The sequence below is a fragment of the Aspergillus alliaceus genome (assembly GCF_009176365.1).
Source record: "Aspergillus alliaceus strain CBS 536.65 unplaced genomic scaffold BDW43scaffold_37, whole genome shotgun sequence".
NCBI classification, from domain to species: Eukaryota; Fungi; Ascomycota; class Eurotiomycetes; order Eurotiales; family Aspergillaceae; genus Aspergillus; species Aspergillus alliaceus.
In genome coordinates, this window is record NW_022474720.1 from 1 (window position 1) to 23,955 (window position 23,955).

The 23,955-nt window shown below is 45.5% G+C and overlaps 9 protein-coding genes across 9 annotated transcripts; 5 read left to right on the forward strand and 4 right to left on the reverse strand.

The window, feature by feature from the left end:
• Positions 1 to 1,832: 1,832 nt before the first annotated feature.
• Positions 1,833 to 3,224, forward strand: srgA (Rab family GTPase srgA). The gene is made up of 3 exons (XM_032038344.1): positions 1,833 to 2,026; positions 2,079 to 2,346; positions 2,412 to 3,224. Exons 1-3 carry the CDS (start codon positions 1,997 to 1,999, stop codon positions 2,732 to 2,734), a joined length of 621 nt encoding a protein of 206 aa, XP_031897849.1. The 5' UTR covers positions 1,833 to 1,996; the 3' UTR covers positions 2,735 to 3,224.
• A 1-nt stretch (position 3,225) lies between these two features.
• Positions 3,226 to 4,060, reverse strand: BDW43DRAFT_143227 (uncharacterized protein). Its single transcript, XM_032038345.1, has one exon. It carries the CDS (start codon positions 4,008 to 4,010, stop codon positions 3,318 to 3,320), a length of 693 nt encoding a protein of 230 aa, XP_031897850.1. The 5' UTR covers positions 4,011 to 4,060; the 3' UTR covers positions 3,226 to 3,317.
• Positions 4,061 to 4,749: 689 nt separating this feature from the next.
• Positions 4,750 to 7,383, forward strand: BDW43DRAFT_283162 (putative AAA family ATPase). Its single transcript, XM_032042729.1, has 3 exons — positions 4,750 to 4,955; positions 5,012 to 6,551; positions 6,600 to 7,383. Exons 2-3 carry the CDS (start codon positions 5,022 to 5,024, stop codon positions 7,326 to 7,328), a joined length of 2,259 nt encoding a protein of 752 aa, XP_031897851.1. The 5' UTR covers positions 4,750 to 4,955; positions 5,012 to 5,021; the 3' UTR covers positions 7,329 to 7,383.
• A 190-nt stretch (positions 7,384 to 7,573) lies between these two features.
• BDW43DRAFT_283167 (RNA-binding protein with serine-rich domain 1) lies at positions 7,574 to 8,985 on the forward strand. The gene is made up of 3 exons (XM_032042730.1): positions 7,574 to 7,989; positions 8,095 to 8,200; positions 8,255 to 8,985. The coding sequence occupies exons 1-3, from the start codon at positions 7,669 to 7,671 to the stop codon at positions 8,797 to 8,799; spliced, it is 972 nt and encodes a 323-aa protein (XP_031897852.1). The 5' UTR covers positions 7,574 to 7,668; the 3' UTR covers positions 8,800 to 8,985.
• atrA (protein kinase MEC1) lies at positions 8,986 to 18,232 on the reverse strand. Its single transcript, XM_032042731.1, has 27 exons — positions 18,201 to 18,232; positions 17,306 to 18,000; positions 16,604 to 17,259; positions 16,236 to 16,540; positions 15,796 to 16,182; positions 15,597 to 15,749; positions 15,443 to 15,539; positions 14,878 to 15,357; positions 14,582 to 14,824; positions 13,299 to 14,528; positions 12,695 to 13,226; positions 12,164 to 12,641; positions 11,803 to 12,106; positions 11,647 to 11,744; positions 11,506 to 11,598; positions 11,291 to 11,452; positions 11,105 to 11,201; positions 10,860 to 11,054; positions 10,526 to 10,811; positions 10,263 to 10,460; positions 10,087 to 10,211; positions 9,945 to 10,027; positions 9,765 to 9,887; positions 9,621 to 9,708; positions 9,477 to 9,561; positions 9,302 to 9,420; positions 8,986 to 9,249 (listed from the first exon to the last, which is right to left on the reverse strand). Exons 2-27 carry the CDS (start codon positions 17,877 to 17,879, stop codon positions 9,058 to 9,060), a joined length of 7,383 nt encoding a protein of 2,460 aa, XP_031897853.1. The 5' UTR covers positions 17,880 to 18,000; positions 18,201 to 18,232; the 3' UTR covers positions 8,986 to 9,057.
• Positions 18,095 to 19,326, forward strand: BDW43DRAFT_143594 (nucleoside deaminase). The gene is made up of 5 exons (XM_032038346.1): positions 18,095 to 18,334; positions 18,413 to 18,517; positions 18,682 to 18,890; positions 18,943 to 19,040; positions 19,097 to 19,326. Exons 1-5 carry the CDS (start codon positions 18,281 to 18,283, stop codon positions 19,177 to 19,179), a joined length of 549 nt encoding a protein of 182 aa, XP_031897854.1. The 5' UTR covers positions 18,095 to 18,280; the 3' UTR covers positions 19,180 to 19,326.
• Positions 18,992 to 20,291, reverse strand: BDW43DRAFT_283185 (putative NADH-ubiquinone oxidoreductase 21 kDa subunit). The gene is made up of 5 exons (XM_032042732.1): positions 20,114 to 20,291; positions 20,041 to 20,057; positions 19,782 to 19,987; positions 19,527 to 19,729; positions 18,992 to 19,470 (listed from the first exon to the last, which is right to left on the reverse strand). The coding sequence occupies exons 1-5, from the start codon at positions 20,171 to 20,173 to the stop codon at positions 19,387 to 19,389; spliced, it is 570 nt and encodes a 189-aa protein (XP_031897855.1). The 5' UTR covers positions 20,174 to 20,291; the 3' UTR covers positions 18,992 to 19,386.
• A 356-nt stretch (positions 20,292 to 20,647) lies between these two features.
• On the forward strand, positions 20,648 to 21,887 carry BDW43DRAFT_143669 (Chromosome segregation in meiosis protein 3). Its single transcript, XM_032038349.1, has 3 exons — positions 20,648 to 20,984; positions 21,047 to 21,125; positions 21,185 to 21,887. The coding sequence occupies exons 1-3, from the start codon at positions 20,755 to 20,757 to the stop codon at positions 21,704 to 21,706; spliced, it is 831 nt and encodes a 276-aa protein (XP_031897856.1). The 5' UTR covers positions 20,648 to 20,754; the 3' UTR covers positions 21,707 to 21,887.
• Positions 21,888 to 23,954, reverse strand: BDW43DRAFT_143633 (RCC1 domain-containing protein). The gene is made up of 2 exons (XM_032038348.1): positions 22,942 to 23,954; positions 21,888 to 22,893 (listed from the first exon to the last, which is right to left on the reverse strand). Exons 1-2 carry the CDS (start codon positions 23,704 to 23,706, stop codon positions 22,069 to 22,071), a joined length of 1,590 nt encoding a protein of 529 aa, XP_031897857.1. The 5' UTR covers positions 23,707 to 23,954; the 3' UTR covers positions 21,888 to 22,068.
• Between the last annotated feature and the right edge of the window lies 1 nt (position 23,955).

The following is a 23,955-nucleotide window of genomic DNA, read 5'->3' on the forward strand; positions in this document are numbered from 1 at the left end:
AAATATAATAAATTATTATAGTAAAAAGAAAAAAAATTTATAGAAAAAAAATCTTAAAGTCTTATAAAAGAGAGAGCTATAAATTTATACTTTTAAGAATAAAAGCTTAGAAGAGAAGAAGTGATATTATAGATCCTTATCTAGTATATTCTATTGAAGAAAGCAGATATATAAGACAGAAAAAATAATAAGACTAGTATAATAGAAAGATAAGATAAGCTATCTAGAAGAAGTAAGAAGAATCCTAAATTATATAATAGGATATACCAGATAGTATACAGGAAAGACTACAGTATATAGTATAAAGTATATACTATAGTATAAGGATATATTATAGCAGAATAGATATATAATAATACTTATTTATATATCTAGATAGTTCTTTATAATTAATTATAATTATTACTTAGGATATATCTTTAGTATTAAGTTAGTAATTAACTTATTTATACTTCCTTAACTACTGAGTATATATACTTAGTAGGCCTGGCCTTTTAGACTTAAGCTACTTACAGAAGCATTGTTATACCTTATCAGACCTTAGGTTAGGTTATATTATTGGATCCTGGATAGGATCGAGATTGGGAATCACTTCAGAGTCACTACCTAGGTAAGGTAGTATCGCAACGCAAGGCAGCTAACACTCATAGAGCTCTTGCCCGAATACCCAGGCGTAACACTAGAATATAGAAAAAATATAGGTACAATTTCTAATATATGGTATACTATCTAGTTCAGGGACTTCACAACTTAGTATGTATATATAGTAGAATACTAATGTGTATGTTAAATTTTAGATCTCTGCCATGTCTGGTTGTTGAGTTATTAGGGTTATAACAAGTGCCATTCTATATAGCAAACAGCAGATGGCGGTTCAGTGGTTGATTATGTTAGAATATTTTTATATTATTAAGTTTAAAATACTTTAACCTTGTAATGTATTTTTTAACTGCTACAATCAACTTCACCTCCTGTTTGCCACTCTAAACCTGTTATTCTTGTATATAACTTACTGAATTGCACCAGTTTATATCTTTTATAAATAAAATACAGTGCCTATTCAGTAGGCGGGTTTATATTACTTATATTACCATGGCAGAAACTAATACATCTGATTGAAGGGGTGCTACCGTTAATAAAGGAGCCGTATGTTAATACCGCGCTATCGGTTTTGATACTCCTTTTTACCGGTCACATTGGCCCTGAATAGTCGATAGTTAGGAAAGGATAATAACGTACTCTAAAGTCATCTATATATACTAGTATGGCCTTTCCAGAAGGGCTACTACTGCATCCAAGATTTTTCAGTAGCTATGCAAATATCGGGACAGACCTGGAAGGTCGAGACTTCATATGAGACAGTTGTATGTATTGTTGTATGTATTATTACCAGATGCTAAGGCAAAGTTACAGTGGGTGTACTGAGTTCCGCCTATATACTGTTGCATGTATGTACATACTGTGAGTGTGGTATCCCTAGCTTGACACCACCCAACGATTCATCCATTCTGGCACTACGTACCTGCTACTCTCTATCTCTGTACCCTTTCCCGATAAACATCAGAACAACCGACATCCGACTTAGCTCTAACCTTCTAAAGTTGCACACCCTAAACAGACCGCCTTTTGGACTGCGAGACTTGATCGTCCGTCCGCCCTTCCCCTGATCCCTCGTATAGCGTTCGAGTTTCTGTTTCGTTCTAGCCAGCAAGCCTACCTTGCCACCATTCGGTGGCTGCAGTTCTCCTGCAAAAAGAAAATAATCACGGAAGTGGAAAGAGGACAATAGAGTTGATCGAAGAAAGAGGGAAAAAAAGACAGGACGAGACTCGCGTGATACCAGAAAGATTTCAGGTTCTCCAGCACTACTCAAGGCCTGCGTGTCAGAAGCTTTCATCCCCGTGAAACTTTTCTTCGACGAGTGTGATTTTCATACACCCCACCTATCCTCCAGACTTGCGTAACTCTGCTTAATTCCACTAGAGGCTACCTCATCATGGCTGGTACGAGAAACTATGACTTCCTGGTGAGTTCCGCCGCTCTCTCGATAGGCAATACACTGATGAATGGCACTCAAGATCAAACTATTATTGATCGGAGACTCTGGGGTGGGGAAATCGTGTTGTTTGTTACGATTCAGCGAAGACTCATTTACCCCATCCTTCATCACGACTATTGGAATTGACTTCAAGATCCGTACAATTGAGCTGGACGGGAAGCGTGTAAAGCTTCAGATATGGGATACGGCTGGACAGGAACGTTTTCGGACGATTACAACGGCTTACTATAGAGGGGCAATGGGCATACTTCTTGTCTATGATGTCACCGATGAACGGTCATTTCAAAGTAAGGGCTTCTCTTGATAATAGGTTGAAGTGTTCTAGTGCTGACGCTGTGGCAATCTTTACCAGACATCCGTACATGGTTCTCAAACGTCGAACAACATGCAAGTGAGGGTGTTCATAAAATCCTCATCGGAAACAAGTGTGATTGGGAGGAGAAGAGAGCCGTGTCAACTGAACAGGGCCAGCAACTAGCCGATGAGCTTGGCATACCTTTCCTCGAAGTGTCAGCAAAAAACAATATCAATATCGAAAAAGCCTTTTACAATCTTGCCTCGGAAATAAAGAAAGGCATGGACACATCTAAATCTGAACAGGCAGGTTCGCAGGGCGTCAGCATAGATCAGCAAGGCCCAGGGCTGAATGGTAACACAGGGGGCAAGTGTTGTTGACCTCGCTAGTATCATTGCCTGCCTCACCCTTTCGATGAACCCTTACAACCATACATTTGTTTCTCTAGATTCCCGGCACACGGTTTTCCTATTATGAACCCGAATAAGCTAGGGCTTTGACGCCTCTATAGAGGCATTCTCTTTTCGCGGACCTCCTTTTTCGTATATGTTCGTGAATTTCGGTTGAGGAGCGGGCCGCTATTTCTGTTAGTCTTTTGAAAATGTTAGGTGGCGTTGTTTAATTCATGTTACTCTATTCCTGGGTATCTATGTTATAGGTTGTGGACTGTGTATTGCCATAAGTATCATAATGTATCATGTATTTTTGGCTTGGGAGGGACAAGAATGTGTGCTGATACTTAAAAGCATCCTTTACCATGGGTATAGCTGTCGCTTTGAGAAAAGGCAGAGAAGGAAAGTGACCAAGTAGCCATCTTCCCTTTCTCACCTTAATTATATAACTGATTGTTATCCAATTGAAAAGAATAAAATTGTGATAGTATTCCATATCTGGTTGTAATCTCAATTCCATTCTTGTAAAAGCTTCATGCGCCGAACGCAAAACATCGAGTGATAATATGTATTAGAAAATGCACTCTGCCTTGACATATATGTCGGGTTTATCAAGGGATATATTTCCAAATACTGCAAGGGGCTTCTGATGCCAGACACGGACGAAACGAGCAGCGTCGAACGCAGTGAGGAAATTCACCTGCCATACCCCTGCGATATTGACAGATGGATGACCGTCGGCGCCTCCGAGATCTAGCGGCGATAGCCCAGACATAGTAGTTGTTTCTATTTGGATAACGGCATCGTCAGTTTCTGGTAAAGCCCACTTTCGACCTCTCATAATACCGTCAAGCTTTAGAAGCTCTCTGATATATTGCGAGTCAAAAGAGGGCAAGGCGGGGTGATCCAGATGTAATTTGACAGGGAAGAATTTGTACCCAGAAGATTTTGACTGAAACAGACTTCTATGGATTCCAATCGCATGCTTTAACTTGGAGTCGAATGGAAATAGCTGCGCTGCCATAGAAGCATTTTGCAATGTCGAAGCAAGTGCATGATTAAAGAGCTTGCAATGTTTGGCCCTGCCATTTATGGACTTTTCGGCTGGTGGTATATTCGATGATACTGTGCCGGTAGGAGTGACTTGCCTAGAATATATTTCTTGTAGCTCGTCGACCCTCTGTTGGTATTCCATGGCATAGGCAGGAGAGATAAAGACAAGTGCCCAAGAACCAGAGCGTTCGAGTGTTCGACGATTTCGCATAGGCAAGACTGAAATACTTATCAGTAAAGCTATTCGCGCGTTCTATTTGCGTATGGATACACCTTCTTCAAGTCCCTTCAAGCTGTTATCTTCCAGTTCTAGCATCCTACAGAAGTCATAGGCAGTCAATGATCGACTGGTGCCCGAGAGCACGAGCGCCGTTTTATGGTCTCGATGACTAAGTTCGCTCGAGGTTATCCTGAGCCTCCCATGCTCAATGACAGCACCACGGTCCTCTATTCCCATTACAATGTCAGTAATGCGTGGTGTATTCGGTTGGTATGTTTCAGGTGTATCTTGGAGCTTTCCTAGTCGCCTGCTCGATGAGACACTCGCTTGAGCGTTAGAGAGAGAAGGGCTCTTTTGAACCAACTTTCGTTGTTTCCAGAATACCGATATTGATCGACGTGTCACAGATATCCATAGATGCCCCCCGGGGCTATTGAACATAACGATTCGCTTCCGACTCAATACAGCGAAATCTGGGCACCGTTAGGGAGGAAGAAGAGCAAGGTGACTGGGGCAGGTGCTAGATCAAAAAAGGATTTGGGCCTTATGTAAACCAATGGATAGGTATTGTATGTAACAGGAGGTGCCTGGCTTTTTAGATCATTAGAGCCGGGATTCATGATCATATTGAATATAGGGCCTGAGGAATTAAGGTACGGGTCAGTGCGGGGCGGGGATTTAAATTTTAAGTTCATGGAATTCATATTTTTTAATCCCCATTCTCTCGATAGGATGAGCTACTTTTTCATGTCTTGAATAATTACACCTTTTTAGTCCCCCTACTCTCACCCGCACTATTTTCTTCCTCTCATCCATTCTACTCTATTGTGCGTGCTTAGGACGACCAACATTGTTGTATTACTGCAATGACAGCAGTATAGAGGATCCGGTCTTAACCATCAATAAACTACTTGTCACGGACGCAACATACCTACGGTTTGTGGTATTGCGACTCGCAATATTGTATGTAATCTGCTGACTTTCTTGTCTAGCTTGCATGAGATGTCGGAACCCCGCCTTTTCACGGTTCGACCACTTTCAAAGCAAGCGAGAAATGACTATAGAGATGCGTTCCGTGTTTATTTATCATCTTCGTCACTGGCTGCTCTTAAACTCCGAGCCGGGGATGCTTGCACTGTGAATCACTCCGGCGACTGCACGAAGACCGCCATAGTTTGGAATGCCACCGAAAACATACAGAACACAGTCGTACAGACCTCCAGGACACTCCAGGATTGCTATGACATTAAGCTTGGTGAGAAGGTCTCTATCTCAAGAATCGATGGTCCCTTAGAAGAGATCGAATCAGTTTCTCTGGTGGAATGTTCTGATATCGACCGAATTACAAGATATGGACCCCTTCCCCCTACGGAGAGACATCACTGGGGCTGGGCTTTGGAGTTTCCTCTTTCTAGATGTGATGCTGTCGCTATTGGTCTTATATTTGATTTAGAGCTCAAGGGCCAACGAAGAAGCTTCAAAGTAGCAACTATGCGGGCTTTGAATCGAAGTACTAATAGCACATTATTGCGGTTTACCGAAAACTCCAAAGCTTTTATTGGGACCGATTTAGATGGAGAGAAGGGAGCCCAAAGATTCAATATCCAAGTACAGCCATCTGGCTTGGGTGGATTAGGCCGCCAGATTGATAGTGTTAACCAGTGTCTTGCTGACTTCAACTTGGGCTCAGGAAATGTGGCGATGCCTTCTTTCTACGAGCCTACTCGAGGCGTGCTTCTTTATGGCCCAAAGGGAACAGGCAAAACTTCCCTCCTCCGCCAAATACAAGCTGCCGGTTGGAGAAAAGCATTCAATATAGGCTCTTCCACGTTCAGTAGGAATATTGGCGATAGCGAAGCTAAGCTACGCAATATTTTCCAAGAAGCAATTCGTTGTCAGCCGAGTGTTGTGGTAATCGACCAGTTGGAATTCATTGCCCCTAAGCGCACATCATTGGATTCCCAGTCTCTGACGTCTGTTCTATGTGAATGTTTAGACCTTGCGAAAGGCGCTCTGGTTTTGGTTGTAGCAGCATCTCGGCACCCCAACGAAGTCGATGACGCTTTGAGGACTCCACATCGACTAGCGATTGAGATTGAACTCCATATCCCTACAACCCATGATCGAGCCCAGATCCTGCGTGCTATTTGCGGATATCAATCTCCCGTAATAAATGATACTCTCATAGCTGTGATGGCGGAAAAGACTCACGGCTATGTTGGTGCCGATCTGTTTGCTTTGCTCCAACTCGTTTGCCGCAAGGCGCGCCAGAGACAGATCGACGTTCAATCAAACGACTGGCCTTCAGGACACGCGTCCATGTTTTCCAGTGACTCAAGTGAAAACACCACCCTCAAGGAAACTGTGCCTTTGGAAGTCCAAGAAGCCGACGTATTATCGGCCATACAAGAAATTCGTCCCACTGCGATGCGGGAGATTTTCTTAGAGACACCGAAAGTGAGATGGTCAGACATTGGAGGACAGCATGAAATCAAACGGCGCCTCCAAAAGGCCGTTGAAAGGCCTCTAATGGTGAGTAGCTACTCCATTGATCTATAACAATGAAACTAACGGATTCAGTATCCGGAACGAATGAGGAGGCTTAATGTAAATAGTAAGAAAGGCATTCTGCTATACGGACCACCGGGTTGCTCTAAGACCTTGACTGTCAAAGCGCTTGCTACTGAAGCGGGCCTGAATTTCATGGCCGTGAAAGGTGCGGAAGTACTGAGTATGTATGTTGGGGAGTCGGAACGGGCCCTGCGGGACATCTTCCGAAAGGCGCGATCTGCAAGGCCTAGTATCATTTTTTTCGATGAGATTGATGCGATTGCTTCAAAGCGCAATAGCACATCCCAAGGGGGGGTCAACGTGCTCACCACTTTGCTGAACGAGATGGATGGAATCGAGGAGTTAAAGAGTGTCTTGGTGGTGGCCGCGACTAATAAACCCGAGGTAATTGACCCTGCCTTGATGCGCCCGGGTCGTTTAGACAATCTTCTTTACATTGGCCCCCCTGATTTTGAGGCGCGGAAAGAGATCTTTAATATTTGGTGTCGCAAATCTGTTGTCCACCCTGGGGTAAGTTTGGAAGAACTGGCCGGTAAGACTGACGGCTACTCGGGGGCAGAAATCGTGAGCATTTGCGAGACTGCCGGAGATGCTGCACTGGACGAGGAGGAAGAGACGGGTCAGACACAGGAGATTCGGTGGGAACACTTCGAAATGGCGCTCAAGCAAGTTAAGAGGCAGATCACGGACAGTGTCATCCAGCAGTACGAGCGATGGGGGGAGTCAGTTGACATTTAATTTAGACTTGTGATAGTCGTACTATGTACAAACACTTTTCTTCGTTGGATTGTTCTAAAAGTACATACCAAGAACATGGAATAATTCAACAACTAGTAAGTAGTACGCAGTAGGTATTACTAGTAATATAATGTCTGAGCTTGCTTTCTAGCCTAACTAAGACGGGCTAGCGTAGCCACTAGTAATGAGGTCAAAGGACCCATCCATTCGGACGTTGCTGAAAATAACATTCTACACTCATTGCCTCTCAAACGGTTAGAACTGGAACTAAAAGAAAAGAGAAGATAGGAGAAGAGACATTGACACAGTTATATTCCATTATCTGAATTTCTTTCAAAGCATGTCTGCGAGAGCTCGAGGACGCTCGCCAATCCGCTCACCACATGATCTGAGTACCGAGCACGCTACTACCCCATTGAGACGCACCGTATCTCCTCGTTCTGAATCAAGACTACGCAACCCATCTTCCGAGCGTGGCCTTGGTCGCCGCAATGGTTACCGTTCTAGGAGCCGATCTCTCACTGCCTCGCGATCTAAGATGCTGTCGCGAAGCCGAAGCCGAAGCTGGAGTCGGAGTCGAAGTCGGGGCTCCCGATGGTACAGGGACAAAAGCTGCAGTAGGACTCCTAGCCCTGCAAATAGCCTTCCAAGAAGCTCAAAAGTCTGTACCAATGCCCAATGCCCCTCCTAGAGCCCTCTCCATTTGCACTTCCTTTCTACCTAGCTACATATTGTTGATATCATCCGTGAAACTCACATTTCGAAGATTGTAGTCGAAAAACTGACGAAAAATGTAACGGAGTCGCATCTTCGAGAAATATTTGGAAGTTTCGGGGGTATAGAGAGTCTTGATCTTCCCATGAACAAAGCCTGTATGCACAGATCTCCTCGTCACTTTTATTGACCGTCTAACATACTCTTTCAAGTTATGACAAATAGAGGTACCGCGTATATACTGTACAATGATCCTGCGGACGCAGAAGCAGCTATTGCACACATGCACGAGTCCCAACTTGATGGTGCTGTGCTTAATGTTTCCATCGTTCTTCCCCGCAGAGCATTTTCTCGATCGCCACCACCGCCCCAGGCTGGGAGAGGAAGCTTTGGCCGTCAAAGGAACAGCCGTGGTCAGCCTTTTGACAATCGTTATTCTCGCCCCTCTCCGTACCCGCCCAGGTCACCACCCAACTCGAGAAGGTCAAATCGCACCAGGCCTATGGAAAGACACGACCTTTATCGCCCGCGGTCACTATCTCGATCTCGATCGCCACGTCGATCCCGGTCAGTCTCGTCAGAACCCAGGTCAGTGGCTCCATCGAGGAGGAGGGGACAGCTACGTTCTGGTAGTCCTCGACGTGGTAGACGCCGTAGTCCTAGTTACAGTAGTTACGACTACAGCAGCCACAGTGACAGGAGTAGAACTCCAAGCAGAAATAGGGGCCCTAATCGATACGGTCCGCCTAGACGATGAATGATGTGCAGCAGCTTGACCCGATTCCTATCTTTCTGTCTATTGGATTTTCCGTGGTGTGCAGGGAATTGGGTGACTAATAAAATTTACGTTGTATGTTAATAATACAAGGAATCGCTTTAAGCTCTTGTGCAAAACACTATGGATTATGATTTACAAATCAATGTGGAATATATTCCCAAGATATTGAACAGGCACTTTGCGAGAGAAGTACGTGAGACCGAGGATGAAGTATGCTAGTTGATAACGAGTAGGTGTCTAGAAGAACGCACACCAACCAATATACATCGCCGCCAGGTTCTTTTTGTCAGTCGCTTGCATTATCAATTCATCCACATGCCCGTCCACCGACAGTGGAACAGATTCGCCAGGTAGAAGACCACGGAGTTTGTTACGAACATTTTCGAGGACACCTGCAGGTGTCTCTGGAACACTGACATGGGTGCGGCGCTTCATGAACATATTAGCACTGCGGAGGCGCTTCAGGAATAATATTGCTTACTTTCTTTCCAATGAAGTCTGTTGTTGGATCGTGTAGGAATGTTTCGAGTACAGTCATCAGCGCGTCCTCGTTTTGTCTGAGCAGACCAAGGATTATCTCGCATGTCTTACGGAACGGCCCTGTTTAGAGGCTTAACACAGGATTTCTGTTAATCATGGACCTGGCCTACACATACCGTTATACCCATAAGCACCAAAGGCATCAACCATATTTTGCGTGAGACGAAAGGGGACCAGTTCCGGTTTATCGAATGTCAAACCCTACAATAGCTTTCTCTCAACATCCAAGGATGAAAGGCTGGAATTATTGAGTACCTTACCTTGTCAAAAAGACAATTAAAATCGACATGCAGAACACCACCAGTGCCCTCCTCAAAGAGAATATTCTCACCGTGTCGATCTCCGAGCCTGCAATGAAATACAGGGATTAGGAGAGGGCATATCCATAGCAAGAATAAACATACCCTAGGACGTATCCAACCATTGACATGATGGCGCAGGATCGAGTATACCGAAGTCTCGCCGCAAACCATGCTCCTGACTCTGGAAACATCTCAACAAACCACTCATGTAAGACTGGAGGAAACCTATATTTACATTAACCTTATTGCCTTCGGTCTCGCAAGGTCAAACCGGGTACCTACTTTGCTAGAACCCTGATTGTAAACAAAGGCAATTTTGAGATCTCGGAGCATGCTTCGTTGAGATAATGCCTGATTTCCGTGTACTGTGTAAATGTCAGTCATCTCGCTAGATAGTGGTAAAGACCATCATGCTGCTTCTCACATTTGGCGTTATGCCACGTTCCCTCAACAACTTGACAACAAGATCCCTCAACGTTCTGAGATTATCAACCCATTCAATCAACCCGCATTCTTCGTTGAGAGGGGTAACGGCATATGTTTTGATATCTTTCTCTGATCAGCTTTCTTAGAGCCATCGTAGCTTCTATCGACACTTACACATGCGTCGTTTACTCGATTCAACGTCTCTTTTTAGGAACCTATTGATCATATTGTTAAACTCCATGAGGCGTTGGTCTTTACGGAGGTCGTCTTTGGGCTTGCAGAGGATATTGTAGACCTTTCCGTCCGACCCTCGAACACCGATTTTACGAGGCTTTTGGAGCGAATTCAGAACTTGCGCATCGTCAAGGACAGCTAGATGGAGTCAGGCATGCCATGTAATAATTACCCACCAGGGAGGCCAAAGTGCGGCAACATACCTTCGATAGTCGTGGGATCTCGGGGGAAAGCCCTAAATTCTTTCAAGTACTCCCCATCATGGCTGGTTGGTAGGGTCGGAGTTAACAACGACTGAAATGGCACGACAAGTCGACAAGGGGCTACTTTATGGTTGAACCCTAAAAACCGGGCTAGGTTGATCCTCGAGACCTTGTCCTCAATGCGCGCAACGCAGAGTTTTAGCATTTCTTCGGAGAACTTTTGCCCCTGATTTATCATTGCACGCATATCTGATGGTGTCTCCGTCTTCAACTTCTTGTTTACTTCCTTATACCTTGTTAGTATTTTAAAAGATAATATCTCGAGAATTCCTACCGTGATCCTTTGAAGACAGTTGATGCCCCTAGATGCCCTGTCTTTGGAGGAGGACTTTACCACAGCAAGCACTATCCATAGTCCCTGTTGAGGGAAGAAATTTACTGCTTTAGCTACTACCTTCGTCAACAGGTCATAGACAGTTCCATTCGGATGACAGATCCTCGCAACCACTTGAGGAAGGATTGTGAACAGCTGAAGTTATTAGAGGACATCCTAGCAGTACTATTCCTTGGCATACTTACCAGCGCAGCCGGCATTCGATTGACATATTTTTTTAATTGCGAATGCATATCATCAAGAATTTTCCTCCTTTGGTTCAAAGTGTGAATCTGAAAGTCCCTATACCATATTTTACTCGCATTTAGCAGCTCATCGCTAGAGGAACAGAGGCGAAAAGCTATGATAGAAGGGCAAAGATTTCCACTCACTCATTGTTTCCCCTTTTTGGATCAAAAGGTTGATCAACAGTGGAAGCATGCTCCAGCCAAAGGGTGAGAACTTTGGGCAATGATTGAAAGACGTATTTGTTGCCATGCGCTAAGGATCGAAGATAATTGTCAATGACTAACTTTGAAGCCTCGCCACTTAAACTAAAAGAGTATGAGTCCTAAACATTGAGGCAGGCGGGAGCAAATGAACTTACTATATCTGGGACTCTTTTCCCAATGGTTTAGCTTTCTCTGAATCTAGGATTTTATTGTAATGCTTCCCCAGATAATAATGGGCCTTTTCCCACCTGATGCTGGTTAGTATGTGGTAGCCTCTGAAAAGATTATGTGAGTACCTTGAATGTAGGTAGATGGCCTCTCGGTATCTCTGCACTATAACATCCGATTGGGTCTGTCCGGCTCTGTCTGTCCATTTCGCTAACAAGAGATGAGCCTAAGCCCCTCATATTAGTCATGGCACCCTTATATTGCAAACTATGCTGATGACATACCCTAGCAGCGAGTAGATTTTGATGCTTTTCGCGGTCTGAGGCTAGACCGCCAGAGTCACGGCCGTCCGATGATGTGTCTGGAGCAAATTCATTGGCAGCTATTGCACCTTCCAATGTCTGTATTGCTTTCCGATGATAACCGTCTTTCCATAGAAGTCTAGCGTGCTCGATAGTGGCCGATCTATCTCTCAAACGGGCTGCGTGAAGCATCGACTGATATGCTTGGTTAGTGAAATTGCCCTTACGCAAAAGGCGAGTACTGGCGAGCCAGGCATCAGCTACGTCTGAACTAGGGAAGTTGTGCCTTGTGTGCATGTTAGCCACATTGATCCATGGTAAGAGGACAACGAGGAAAACGTACGTCAGCTCCATCATAGCTCGCCTTAAACCAAGAAGATACTGCTTGTCAGATATATGACCTCCCAAAATATCTAAGCGGCGACTCAGAGCATTGCGCATTTCGGAAAGCGTATCGATTTCTTCACTTCCAGAACGGAAGCTAGATATGTATTCCATCTCCGCCAAGGCATGCAGCTTGAGGATGCTATCATGGCATGACTGTAACGATACCACAGAATTGACATTGAGAGACTTTGCAACACTGAGCCTCAGGTCACTGATAATATCCCCAAACTTCTTTTTGTCACCCTGGCGAATGGCATCAAGCGCTAATCCCACCCCGATGTTAAAATCTCCTGTCCCTTGACGAGAGCAAAGTCGAAGATAACTGCGCAGTTTCTCCCATTTTCCCGAGATCCATGAGGCCTCGATTGCGAACGGGAGAAACTTAGAGCCGGCGTCAGTTTCCCGGAAGGCATCAAATCGTGTGAGAATAGCATCTGCATATGGTGAGTAAAGTGCCAACTTGAGAATGTTTCCTCGAAGATGATACCTTGTTGTCCCGATTCTTTGAGACATGTTAAAAGATTCCACTGGGCATCAAGATCATTAGGCTCCTTCTCGAGCTGTAGCTCATACCAACTTTGCGCAGTTGCCCATCTTCCTGCCTTGCGATGTTCAAGGACCTGTTGATCAATGTTGAGCGCATGTAAGTGATTCGATATGCCCTCAATACCATCTGGCTCGTCGATCTGGCTATAAATATCCTGGAGGCGTTGATACAGAGGTTCAATGCGAAACCCCATTTGTTTGTTCCGAGACTGGCGAATATATTGTTCCCAATGAAAAAGTGCTCTTGAGAACGACTTGCACTCAACGGCCCTTTTAGAGATTACCTCAGGTGGTATCGAAGCTAGAAGGGATTCGACAGCCTTAGCTTGGGGTAAATATGTATCTAAACGTGGATCCGGACATGTCTCCCTGTGAGAACGACTTGCATGGTGACTGTGGTTTCTAAGAACATTGAGCTGCTTTTTTTTCCCTTGTAGCCATCTCGAAAGGTAGTCGAGAACCTCGAAAATGCTCTATACCAAATCAGCGATGAAAGATTAGCCCGGCGTCCGTAGACGTCTCCTGAATTTGTACAGTGCACTTACCTGACTGCACAGCAGGATAGCTTCATGGAGATGGTTCGTGGTGTCTGGAAGCGGGTGTGATAAAACGCTTGTCAGCTCGTGCAGCAAATCTTCCTTTTCTTTCTGAGTGCCACCAACTATACGGTTCAGCACTGCAAAAGGTAGAAGAAAAGACGCTATAGATATGTCCTGGCCTTTCACAATGCGACTAGATACACTGAACACAAGCCTCGCATTGTCACCACTCCCTCTCTGTAGTAGGTCCTGTACAAAAGTTCGTAACCATTCACCATGCGTTAAATTAGCCGAGAATAATGGATAGGCGCAGCTCGAGTTGACAGCGCCAACTGTGACCGTGTATTTGGATGTGAGAAAAGGGGTCAAAGTGTTGCGAACCGCCTCAGGAAGTTCCAACCAACGTCGATATTTTTCGTCTCCCTGAACATTGCGAGAACGTTGGGTGACAGCTGAATCTAGACCACAAAATCTAAGTAAATTTTGCATAGCATAGGCAAGAAATCCCTGAGCCCTAGTATTAGATGCTGATAAGAATGCCTCAACAAGCACGTGTTGAAGGAAAAAGAGTATGAAGTCGAATGTCTCTTCCATGCTATCAAAGTTTGATAGAACGAGTATATCCTTCTTGTCTTTAATCGAATCAACCCTATTTGGGTCCAAACAGCCAATAAGGCCTATACATCGAGTTGAGAGAAGAGTTATGGCGTCTGAACTAGTGTTGAACTTCACACAGCAATCGAGCAAAGACCGAGTTAACTGAGCAACAACTGGATCTGGTTGTTCGCTAAGGACAGTGCGATGAAGAAATTCCTCGTGTTCAAGGAGGTACGGCACTAGCTCTGTTAGAGCTTGGTTGACGACAGCTGCATTCTCACTTTGACAGCGTCGAGCAAATGCTAAAAATTGGCTTCGAACATCCATTTTCGCCCGTAATTCCCTAAGCTCGGCTTCAAATTTGGACATCACTGGAATGGAAGCCAGGGACGGCATAGTGTGAAATACGTCTCGTACTAGTTCACTGTGGTTTCTCAAAATATTCTCAACAAGTTCATAGGCGCATTTTCGTGTATCCTCTGTGAACATGTTCCAGTATCTGATCACAATGGACAAAGTCTGATCTAGAAGTGGTTCAATGTCTTCGTCGTGCAAGGAGCTGACCAATACTGCCCAAACTGTGAAGGCAGGATTACACAATTCCTCAATTTCCAGGGCGGATCGCAGGCAAGCACATATCTTCTTCTGTTAGTATTTATTGTTTCAAAAACAACATTTCCTAATATACTGACCTGGGGTATCGCGCTACCCACGTGCCCTCTAGCGACCCTAACCATCTCTCCAATAGCTACGATATTTCTTTTCTTTTCAACTAAAGGTTGCCTGATCTGAAAATCGTTGATGGAATGGGCAAATTCTGTAATTATACCAAGGATATGCTCCTCAATGAAGTAACCGATCAAATTAGCTTTCCGTGATATATGTCCCGACTTCCGTGGGACGAGGGCTGCTAGGAGTTGAAGAGCGCGATGGAACTTCTCTTATCAGCACCGAAGATCTAAGTGACAGATGGCAGGGACTCGCCTACCATTACTCTCTTCTCATCGACAGAATCCCCAATACCCTTGAATAAGTGACACGCAATTAAAATCGGCTCAATCCGTACAAGCTCCGCTAAGGTACGGCCTTCGAAGGCAGGGTCCACCTCTGATAAAGCAGACATGGCCAAATGTTCTGGATTCGATGAAGCTTGGCTCAAAAGGAATGCCAGGATTGCTGCCAGGTTATTTTTTTCTGAACAAAGATCAAAGGGGGTCTTGGCATCCTTGTAAGTCGCTCCAACCCTGGCAATGATATCTCGCTTTCGTGTAAGCACTAGATGAGGTAAGACATACACCTCAGTCAACCTGAGGAAATCGTCTACTTTCATTCCCAACAGATCGCAGAGGTGTTCCGCCATGTATGGACGTGATTGGAAGTTCTTCACTATTGTCACGGAAAGAGTTCTCCAAAAAGGCCTGAACAGTCCTGCAGGAGTGACCGAGAGGTGCTGTGCAAGCTTCGAAAGCTGAATGTCGGGGGTTCGTTAGAGCGGTGTCCTGTCATAGAAAAAGGTGATAATTATAGATGAGCTTTAGTGTTGTACTACATACTTCAGTATACGCCACCCCACAGACGAAGGGATTCGGGTGTCCCAGAAATTCGATCAGGCGAATAAGAATGATGTTCATCTCTTCATCATTTGAAAGCCTGCAATACCCGAATGTTAGTTCATAGACTATTAACGCCGAGAAGCTTAACGCATACGTTGCAAGGCGACAGAGCGTCAATATGCATGTTTCGTGTAGTGACGTCTCCTGCTTTTCTGAAATTCCTCTCAACCATTCTAGAATGACAACGAAGTTACTGCGACGCGTTTCGTTGTCAACACTCCTGGAAATGAAAGCGATAATCGAGTGCCTGAAATATGTCAGCACCGCATGTTCAAAATAGCTGATAATCGTACCCAGTAACAATCCGCAGTTCTCTGATGGAGCTCCGGAGGGAATGAAGACAAAATTCGCCAAAAACAGAGGAAGCAAGCTGCGAATAAGTTGAGTTCGTTGTATGCAGTAGTGTCCTCTTGAGAGTAATCATCGCATTGATCCTTAGGCTTGATGTGCGCGTAAGCCTAGGAATGACGAAGGCCAAAATTTCGCAGAGTTTATCGATTTCAGGACATTCTATGCTTGATCCCGCACCATTTTCGTAGTCACACACATGACAAAGTAGAGTACCATTAGGTGCTATACTATCCATTCTCTCCAGCCTCCCAGCCATGGCACATGGGATCTTTCCGAGAGTGCTGAGAAATTCGCATTTTGCTTGTTCATCAAGGCTGGCGAAGGTAGTTCTTCTACGATGTGAGTTGGATATCTGAGTGCTATGCTTGTCATGCCAACTTACGAAACAGCCGTATACAAATCACCCAAGCCTCCAGGGTTTCCGAAACCTATCAACTTGAATGACGCCGCTATAAGTTGTAGAACTATATCTCCCGGCCCCGACTGTTCGCTGAGTCGAGGGATACAGCGACGTTTTGTAATCTGAATAGTCTGATCACTCTGGGCCGTAGAGCTCGAAAGTCCTAATTGTCGGAAACAGGGGTGTGTTTTCGACACGACGTTTTTTGAAGACGTGAAAGTAATAGCTGTATCATCATACTCTAGACATATGCGGGAGAACTTTTCAAGAAATCCCTGGATTGCAACCTTCCATCCAATAAGCCCAAGGAGCACTATAGAATATTTGGTAATTACATTTAGGGCGATTACCTGGAGCTGTATTTCAAAAGTCTGGAAGCGACATGGCATCTTACAAACACCACTAAGCGCTGGGTATATGGTAGTTCGGATGCACTTAATAAGCGCTCTGGTACACTCGGAGCGGTTAGTGAAGGTGTCAAGAAGCTGGCCTAACTCACGCTGCAAAGCCGAAGATTGGTCAAGCTTGTCCAATGCGAAAAGGTCCTCCAAAATTCGAAGCAAGCCGTACGTCAGTTCGATATCCGGTGGTGAAAACACAGCCTTATTGCAACATGACCGAATGCATGCCACAAACTGCAAACATGCATTGTATTTGTTTTCTATAGTATCTGGCTGTGCGCACTGGAGCCAGTGAAATGTGATGTTCCAGAGGCGTTGATATCCGTTCAAAAGCCAGGTTACATTCTGTTGGACAGTATAATCCTTGCTTGTTACGCAAGAGTGATCGTCTCTGTTCACTCTGAATGAATCGAGCAGGCGGAGAGCTGTATTGAGAGCCTGCGGCAATGATGCGAGCTTGAATGACTTCTCGAAAAGGCCGCGAGGAAGACCGAGTCTGTCTAAATTTACAAAAAGAGTCCCCCCTTTGCTCGGCAAAATTAAATCAACACCGGAATCGGTTCTCAGACTAGAGATATCGAGGTTCTCGAGGCATAGTAAGATTTCTGGGTTCATCAGTCCAATATCCTCATATATCAGTGCCTAACATACCCGTTGTGCACGCTCGTAGCAGTCCAGCAGTAGAATGGCAAGAAGGCCACAGTCTAGAATGTCTATTCTGGACGCATATTATGCTTAAGAAAATGCTGCTAGTCTTCCCGCTGATATCTTCGCTATTCCACACACCAAGCAACTGTAGTAATCGCACGACTAACCAGGCGTATAACGGAGCATGCGTGCTTTCCCCCAGAACATCTGGGTCAGGGGACTCCGTAAGTGTCTGAGGTGCTTTCTCAATTGCTACCAAGATGATATCCAGACAGTCCAGGATCTGATCGTGCGAGTCAGGTTTGGGATCTTTTGTACATGGCTCCAACCCTGCTTTCAACACGATGCAAATTAGTTTGCTAGTATCTGTAATCTTGTCATCAAAATGAAGGTGACTGTGTTTCCCTCCAGCGAGCTCGCGACGGAGTAGGGAGAAGGTCTCTTTGCTCAGATCATGTGCCTGGTTTCCTTGGGATGGGAGACGCGGTGCCAACTGTGCTGCCAAGGTAGTTGACGGTTTCCCGCTGCCATATCCTGGAGCTATATGTTGAGACGCCTTGAGGTCATCAGTTTCCATCTGGGGCACGTCTGATCATCTTTTCAGATCATTAGTGACCGGGGGTAAATGCAGGACTTTGGCGCGAATGATCGAGAGAGCTCCCTGATATCTAATCTGAGACTTACGAGCAAAACATGGGTGGGTGTATTTATAATACTGAAAAATACGGTAATATAATTATTCATGACCGTCCCGGAACAACTCGAGAAATGATGAATTGGTCAACTAGAGCTTCTAACCCTCCCTCACAACGCTAATCATATAATTGTTCATTGATGACATTGGTCGTGTCTGTCCTTCAGCAGGTTTCACTTCTAAAACATCTGTTTCTTGTACAGGAACCATTTGGGTCAGAAAGCTTAAAGCTTAATTGAGCTTCAGTCTTGACTCCTGAAGATAAGAGTAGTGGTTTGTCGGCTATGGAGCAGGAAAGCTCGAGACACGCTTACTTTATGAAGCAAGCTTTATTGATGGTATTGATGCCCCCTCTACATGCCCCACACCTTATTTCTTCCTTTTTATGGAGGGTAATCATGATTACTTTTGGCTAGGGAGAAAGAGCTCTTGAGACAGGTGAAACCCCGGTGGGATGCGTCTTAGTCTATGACAATAAAATAGTCGGTTCTGGAATGAATGACACGAATAGGTCAATGAATGTATGTATGGCCAATCCTCATAACAGCGCATCTGCGCATAGGGGCATATACTCTCCGGGGAGCGCGCGCCTCGCTTTCCTTTCTAGCCATAATGGGATAGCGCTTCCTGCAACTGTGCTAAAGCTGTCTGTAATAAACTGAATGACCTAATTGATCATCACTAGGGTACAAGGCATGCCGAGTTCATTGCTATCGAGGAGATGCTCCGAAGTTACCCCAAGTCACTACTTCGTTTAACAGACCTCTATGTCACGGTCGAGCCATGTGTTATGTGTGCGTCAGCTTTGAGGCAGTATCACATACAGGCTGTTTATTTCGGCTGTGGCAACGAACGTTTTGGAGGCACAGGAAGCATCCTATCACTACACTCCGAGTTGGTCATTCTGTAAACCGTGAATAAACGGGAATGGCTGACTCGCATCTAGTTTCTCAATAGACCCACCTTATCCAGTGTACAGTGGATTGTTTAGTCAAGAGGCTGTAATGTTACTTCGGCGCTTCTATGTACAAGAAAATGAGAAAGGCAAGTGACTGTGTGTCCATATCGAAGGCTCAAAGTAATCACTGACGTTAGGCTAGCACCGAAACCTCGCCCCAAGAAAAACAGAGAGCTCAAAACAGGATTTGGCGATGACATTGAAAGCCGCAGCCATACGACCTAAGAAGCAAAACTATCCGCAAGGGCAACCTAAGTCATCAGAAGAGAAATGCCAGTGCTACTTCGAGATAAACTATTAGGCTTAGGAATGTCAAAGCCAAAAGGGAAGAAAGTAGCCCCCATATTCTTCATCTTTGCACATTGCGCCTGAGAATAAGTATACAAGAGTTCGCCTGTTATGATTCAACTTAACTATTTCCTAATCAAATGCTCACGCAGAGCTAGCCTTCGCTAAACGCTCAGCTTCAAGCTCCCGCTCGGCTTGCTGATAGTACTTGGCTGTGTCCACACCATGCTTCATGTAAGTTAGCACGTTAATCCAAGGCCGACATAAAAGGGGAAGAGCCCAACCTGATCGTGGTTTACGATGTTGAACCAGGGTAGAACATGGATGAATAACTCTGAATACCGCGAGTTCCTAGCCGCAACTCCTTGCAAATAAGTAGACACCTTCGAGGCGCCATATAAGGATTCACCCTTCTTGACCTTGTCAACCATTTCCCTGGTATCCATCTCAACTTCCCTCGAGTTTTCGGTGAAACCGTAAAAGCGATCTGATACCGACATTAGCCAATATACCGTTATTGAACGCGGAGGTTTGCATACTGCAAGATCTTTGGTAGAGTACATGTAGACCTCCAATAAGACCAATGGCTGTTGCTAGCCGCATCACAGGGGCAAAGCCTCCTCTACCAACATGAGACGGGCTGACTCTTTCCATAGCCCAGAATGCTAGTGGCGAGGCGGCAGCCGCCCCGCCGGCAATAGCATAATCAGAAGGTCTCGCATACCCAAAAACTCGTCTCAGGTGCCTAGAAGAAGTGAGCATTTGAAGATAACATTTCGATATTTTAGTGGACCATACGGATCGGAATCAATTAACTGCAATCAGTAGTCAGCAATCGTGTATTCACCTCAGGTCAAGGGAACTCTCGCACCGGGTAGTCAGTATTCGCCCGCTTTGGGGGAATGGGGACCGTCTTAGTGTCAGTGGCCATTGTGACCAAGTTGAGGCCAAAGCAGTGATCGTACTGTTAGAGGTGTCTTCCGGAGGGTGAACTCGGAGGACACTGGAGGTAGTGCCAAGAAGGAGACCTTCCTAATTTTAGATTAGTCATAATTGGTTGAATGACTAAGCTAAGGCAATCTGCAACCACCTACTACAGTGACTGGTATTTGAAATTTAGAACACACCTTAGGATGGGGCCGTGCGCCCGTACTACCGCCTACCCTTTTTACTATGATAAGCCCGACTGAGGCAACCGCGCGCGCGTTTCCGCCTGGCAGAATAGTCCTAGATTGGTAGGCGGTCCCTAAATTGGCCGCTAAACCTTAAGCGGGTGTTCCAAATTTCAATTGCCCCACTGTAGTAGTCAGTTCGGTCGCCACTAACTGCCGAATAAGCAGAGTTGATTACTACTTAACACCTGTGGAGTTTATGTCTTACAGAACCTTGGTAATACGTAACTATGAACGGGCCGGGTGACCATACATATGTATGGGAGGTATTAATCTTATCAGTAGGCAATTCACTCGAGCCTGAGACGCGTACCTTACCTTTATCTTGCAACATACAGCAATGGAAGCACATTCGGATATACGACAAGGCTCATCGCCCCAAAATGTTAACGACCTCTTTGACTATGACATTGGTCTGGATGAAATATTACAACACGTTCCGTCTTCGTCAAACACAAATGCACCTAGGCCCTCCACTGTACCAGACGCTTCCAGGTTAGGTCTCGGGCTTGATGAAGAGGTAAAGGTCGCCAGAAAGCGACAGCCTGTCGCTAAACTAGACGAGACTCGGTGAGTTAGACCACTTTGTCAAAGACGCAACCTAAAATAATCTAACTGTACTCCACTACAAGGCTATTGTCTCAAGCTGGGATTCCTCGATTACGCCGCACAGCCAAACAGAAATTGAGACTCAAGGGAAAGGGACATGAGGTCTGCTAGTTATCAACTACTCATGTTATACATTCAGCCGCTGATGCTATTGCTGCTAGTTTTCCGATGTGGCCCGTTTATTAAACTTCTACCAATTATGGCTTGATGACCTGTTCCCTCGCGCAAAGTTTGCTGATGGCCTAGCCATCATTGAAAAACTCGGTCACCACAAACGTCTACAGATTATGCGTAGGGAATGGATCGAAGAAGAAAAACCAAGCGCTCGGGTGGATGATACTACACAAGTTTCACTAGTTAATGAATCGGGTTTGCCTACGACAACAACTGAGGGTCATGATACAAACATATTTCCTGCAGACAGCGTTGGTTATGACAGAGAAGATCAGGCACAATCGACGGAACGAACAGCCGTTCGGGCTCAGAAACCGACCATGTCTGCCTATGATCATGCAATCAACCACGATGTCCCTGACAACGACGATGAATTAGAGACCCTTTTGAGAGAACAACAGAACGAAGATGCTACCACCAGAACCCTCTCGACTTTATTTGAACTAAATAATATCGACGGTGATGAACATGAGGCCATGGAAGAATTGAATATCCTGACAGCAATCTGAGCTAGGCTATCCTGCAACGAATAAAGAGCCAAAGCTACACAGAAACAAACCCAATAATATTAAATCTCGATTTATATTGTCTATTGGTCGCGAAGGAGCGTAGGGTACACCTAGTGCTACATAGGATAGACCGCAATTCTCAGCGTTACAGCTTACTATGTTTGCTTAATTCCTGCAATGGATAGAGTGAATTTGATTGCTATGCAAGACTTTGACAAGAGTAGAATGTTGCTTATTACGCAAGTTTATTAAGACGAAAAGAGAATACTAGGGAAAAATGGAAAAGGAGCGAGAACAGAAAGTCATACAATGTGCTCTCCAATCCTGGTGAAGGCATGAGGTGGAAACAGCAGTCAGCTATTTTACAAGCTCACTGGTTCTGTGAAGACTGAGAACTGGCCACCGGCGCCAGCCCAGTTTAGCTTTTTGCCACGAACCGCGGTGTTCTCAACAATGGTTGCGACCTCGATATCATCCGAAGTGCCTTGGCCTGTCTGGTAGGTAGCGGAGAAGCCCCAGGACCAGGGACGGCCATCGGCATCAATAGCAATTGAATGATCAGACCCAGCTGCCACGCTGCTTGCTTTGATTCCTGGAACAGGAGTAGGTTCAATCAAGATACGGGGGCGTCCGCGTTCATCCTTAATAACGGCTTCATCGGACAGAGTATCAATTTTCAAGCCTGTTTGATAACCATCTAACCGACCCCATACAAGGCATTTCTCGCCGTCAGAAACCGCAATCGAATGGTGAGCACCCCCACAAACTTGAGAAATTTTCTTCCCTGACAACGATTCCACGAGAGTAGGGTGCACAATGGCAGCCTCATCTTCACCTGCACCAGCCGGAATGCCTGTTTCACCAAAACTATTCAAGCCCCACGCATAAACCTTTCCAGATTCGTGGACAGCAAAGGAATGAAAGGCGCCGCTACCAATATGGACAATGTTCTTAGGCAGACCAAACTCACGTGGTTGGAGGCCGTTTAACCTGTTCCGCTCAATAATGCGACGACCTAGTTGATTCTGCTGACCGGATCCCCACGAGAATACAGCGCCTTTATCATTCAAAGCAAGAACATGGTTATCACCGCAGACTAGATGCTTTATCTTCTTCAGTGAAGGGATCAAAATTGGGATCGGCTGAATTTTATGCGTCATATCGAATCCCAAAATGCCGTCGTTACTCTAAGTTCGCTGTCAGCGAGTCTCAAATCGAATGGGCAGAAGACTTACCCTGAATGTGCCCCAGCCGTATACCTGCCCATCATCCGTAAGTGCAAAACTCGAGCTATCCCCGGCAGCAACTTCAACAAAAACGGTTCTCTCGGGGAAACAATTGGAAGGAATAGCAATTGGTGTTGACTCGCGCGGATTGAGTGCCAATTCATCATCGGAATCGGAATCTGAGCCCGCGTCACTCTTATTCTCCTCAATCTCCTTGTAGCCTCCGTCCCATGTAGTATCCCTCCCGAGCGCGCCTTGGTCGTTCACACCCCAGGTAAGGATCCTGTTATCATGAGTAAGAGCAACACAGTGCATACCGCCCACAGCGACTTGCACTACTCCAACTTTATCTGCTGGCAGGTGTGGATTAAGACGCGGCCGCTTCACATCAACAGCAGTCTTTTCCGGTCCGAGACCGAGTTCGCCTGAGCTGCCTTCCCCACAGACGTAGACATTCAGTCGAGTCGTCGGTGCATGATTGATGACCACTTTGGGCTTTTGCTTTGTGACACGAGGTTCCACAACACGTGCTTTCTTTGTTTCGCGAACAGGTTCCTCAACAACTTCAGCTTTGCGTTTGGGGGGTGCAGTACGCGCAACTTTGCTGGTAGTCTTTGTGCGCACATCGCTGCCTTTGGTCTTGGCTGCGCTGGCTTTTGTGGTCCGTTCCTTGGCTGCGGCTTTTGTTACAGTAGTCTTCTTGGTGGTTGTGGTGCTTTTGGATGTACCCGAAGGCTTTTGGGAGGCCTTGGGGGCGCTCTTTTTAGGGGGCATCTTTCGGATGACGAGAAAAGAGGCAAAAGGGGGTGGGAAGGAGATTTTATGAAACACGAAAAGATATGGGGAAGGAGGTCAACAAATAAATGGGAAGGGGAGTGGGGTATACGCAAGAGCGAAGCCTCGAGGATAAGAGAAACGCGACGGGACCAGGACTAAATTTACTGTTGTTGTTTTTGTTATTTCAAGGGAAAAAATGCCGTCTATTTATGCGCTAAACCCGAGTCGTCGATATTCCGAGGCCAT

What these genes read in the sequence shown, in the direction of transcription:
- BDW43DRAFT_283185 (XM_032042732.1), bottom strand. Translation starts at nt 20,173, where the DNA reads ATGGCCACTGACACTAAGACGGTCCCCATTCCCCCAAAGCGGGCGAAT. An exon ending in ACTCTACCAAAGATCTTGCA is followed by an intron (nt 19,730 to 19,781) that starts GTATGCAAACCT and finishes TGTCGGTATCAG; the next exon opens with ATCGCTTTTACGGTTTCACC. An exon ending in ACATCGTAAACCACGATCAG is followed by an intron (nt 19,471 to 19,526) that starts GTTGGGCTCTTC and finishes ACTTACATGAAG; the next exon opens with CATGGTGTGGACACAGCCAA.
- srgA (XM_032038344.1), top strand. Translation starts at nt 1,997, where the DNA reads ATGGCTGGTACGAGAAACTATGACTTCCTG. An exon ending in CGAGAAACTATGACTTCCTG is followed by an intron (nt 2,027 to 2,078) that starts GTGAGTTCCGCC and finishes ATGGCACTCAAG; the next exon opens with ATCAAACTATTATTGATCGG. An exon ending in CGATGAACGGTCATTTCAAA is followed by an intron (nt 2,347 to 2,411) that starts GTAAGGGCTTCT and finishes AATCTTTACCAG; the next exon opens with ACATCCGTACATGGTTCTCA.
- BDW43DRAFT_143594 (XM_032038346.1), top strand. Translation starts at nt 18,281, where the DNA reads ATGGAGCAGGAAAGCTCGAGACACGCTTACTTTATGAAGCAAGCTTTA. An exon ending in ACACGAATAGGTCAATGAAT is followed by an intron (nt 18,518 to 18,681) that starts GTATGTATGGCC and finishes GATCATCACTAG; the next exon opens with GGTACAAGGCATGCCGAGTT. An exon ending in ATCCTATCACTACACTCCGA is followed by an intron (nt 18,891 to 18,942) that starts GTTGGTCATTCT and finishes ACTCGCATCTAG; the next exon opens with TTTCTCAATAGACCCACCTT.
- BDW43DRAFT_283167 (XM_032042730.1), top strand. Translation starts at nt 7,669, where the DNA reads ATGTCTGCGAGAGCTCGAGGACGCTCGCCAATCCGCTCACCACATGAT. An exon ending in GCCTTCCAAGAAGCTCAAAA is followed by an intron (nt 7,990 to 8,094) that starts GTCTGTACCAAT and finishes CACATTTCGAAG; the next exon opens with ATTGTAGTCGAAAAACTGAC. An exon ending in TCTTCCCATGAACAAAGCCT is followed by an intron (nt 8,201 to 8,254) that starts GTATGCACAGAT and finishes TACTCTTTCAAG; the next exon opens with TTATGACAAATAGAGGTACC.
- BDW43DRAFT_143227 (XM_032038345.1), bottom strand. Translation starts at nt 4,010, where the DNA reads ATGCGAAATCGTCGAACACTCGAACGCTCTGGTTCTTGGGCACTTGTC.
- BDW43DRAFT_283162 (XM_032042729.1), top strand. Translation starts at nt 5,022, where the DNA reads ATGTCGGAACCCCGCCTTTTCACGGTTCGACCACTTTCAAAGCAAGCG. An exon ending in CCGTTGAAAGGCCTCTAATG is followed by an intron (nt 6,552 to 6,599) that starts GTGAGTAGCTAC and finishes TAACGGATTCAG; the next exon opens with TATCCGGAACGAATGAGGAG.
- BDW43DRAFT_143669 (XM_032038349.1), top strand. Translation starts at nt 20,755, where the DNA reads ATGGAAGCACATTCGGATATACGACAAGGCTCATCGCCCCAAAATGTT. An exon ending in GCTAAACTAGACGAGACTCG is followed by an intron (nt 20,985 to 21,046) that starts GTGAGTTAGACC and finishes CTCCACTACAAG; the next exon opens with GCTATTGTCTCAAGCTGGGA. An exon ending in TCAAGGGAAAGGGACATGAG is followed by an intron (nt 21,126 to 21,184) that starts GTCTGCTAGTTA and finishes TATTGCTGCTAG; the next exon opens with TTTTCCGATGTGGCCCGTTT.
- BDW43DRAFT_143633 (XM_032038348.1), bottom strand. Translation starts at nt 23,706, where the DNA reads ATGCCCCCTAAAAAGAGCGCCCCCAAGGCCTCCCAAAAGCCTTCGGGT. An exon ending in ACGGCTGGGGCACATTCAGG is followed by an intron (nt 22,894 to 22,941) that starts GTAAGTCTTCTG and finishes CAGCGAACTTAG; the next exon opens with AGTAACGACGGCATTTTGGG.
- atrA (XM_032042731.1), bottom strand. Translation starts at nt 17,879, where the DNA reads ATGGAAACTGATGACCTCAAGGCGTCTCAACATATAGCTCCAGGATAT. An exon ending in GTGGGGTGGCGTATACTGAA is followed by an intron (nt 15,358 to 15,442) that starts GTATGTAGTACA and finishes CCCGACATTCAG; the next exon opens with CTTTCGAAGCTTGCACAGCA. An exon ending in ATCGAGTAAACGACGCATGT is followed by an intron (nt 10,212 to 10,262) that starts GTAAGTGTCGAT and finishes GATCAGAGAAAG; the next exon opens with ATATCAAAACATATGCCGTT.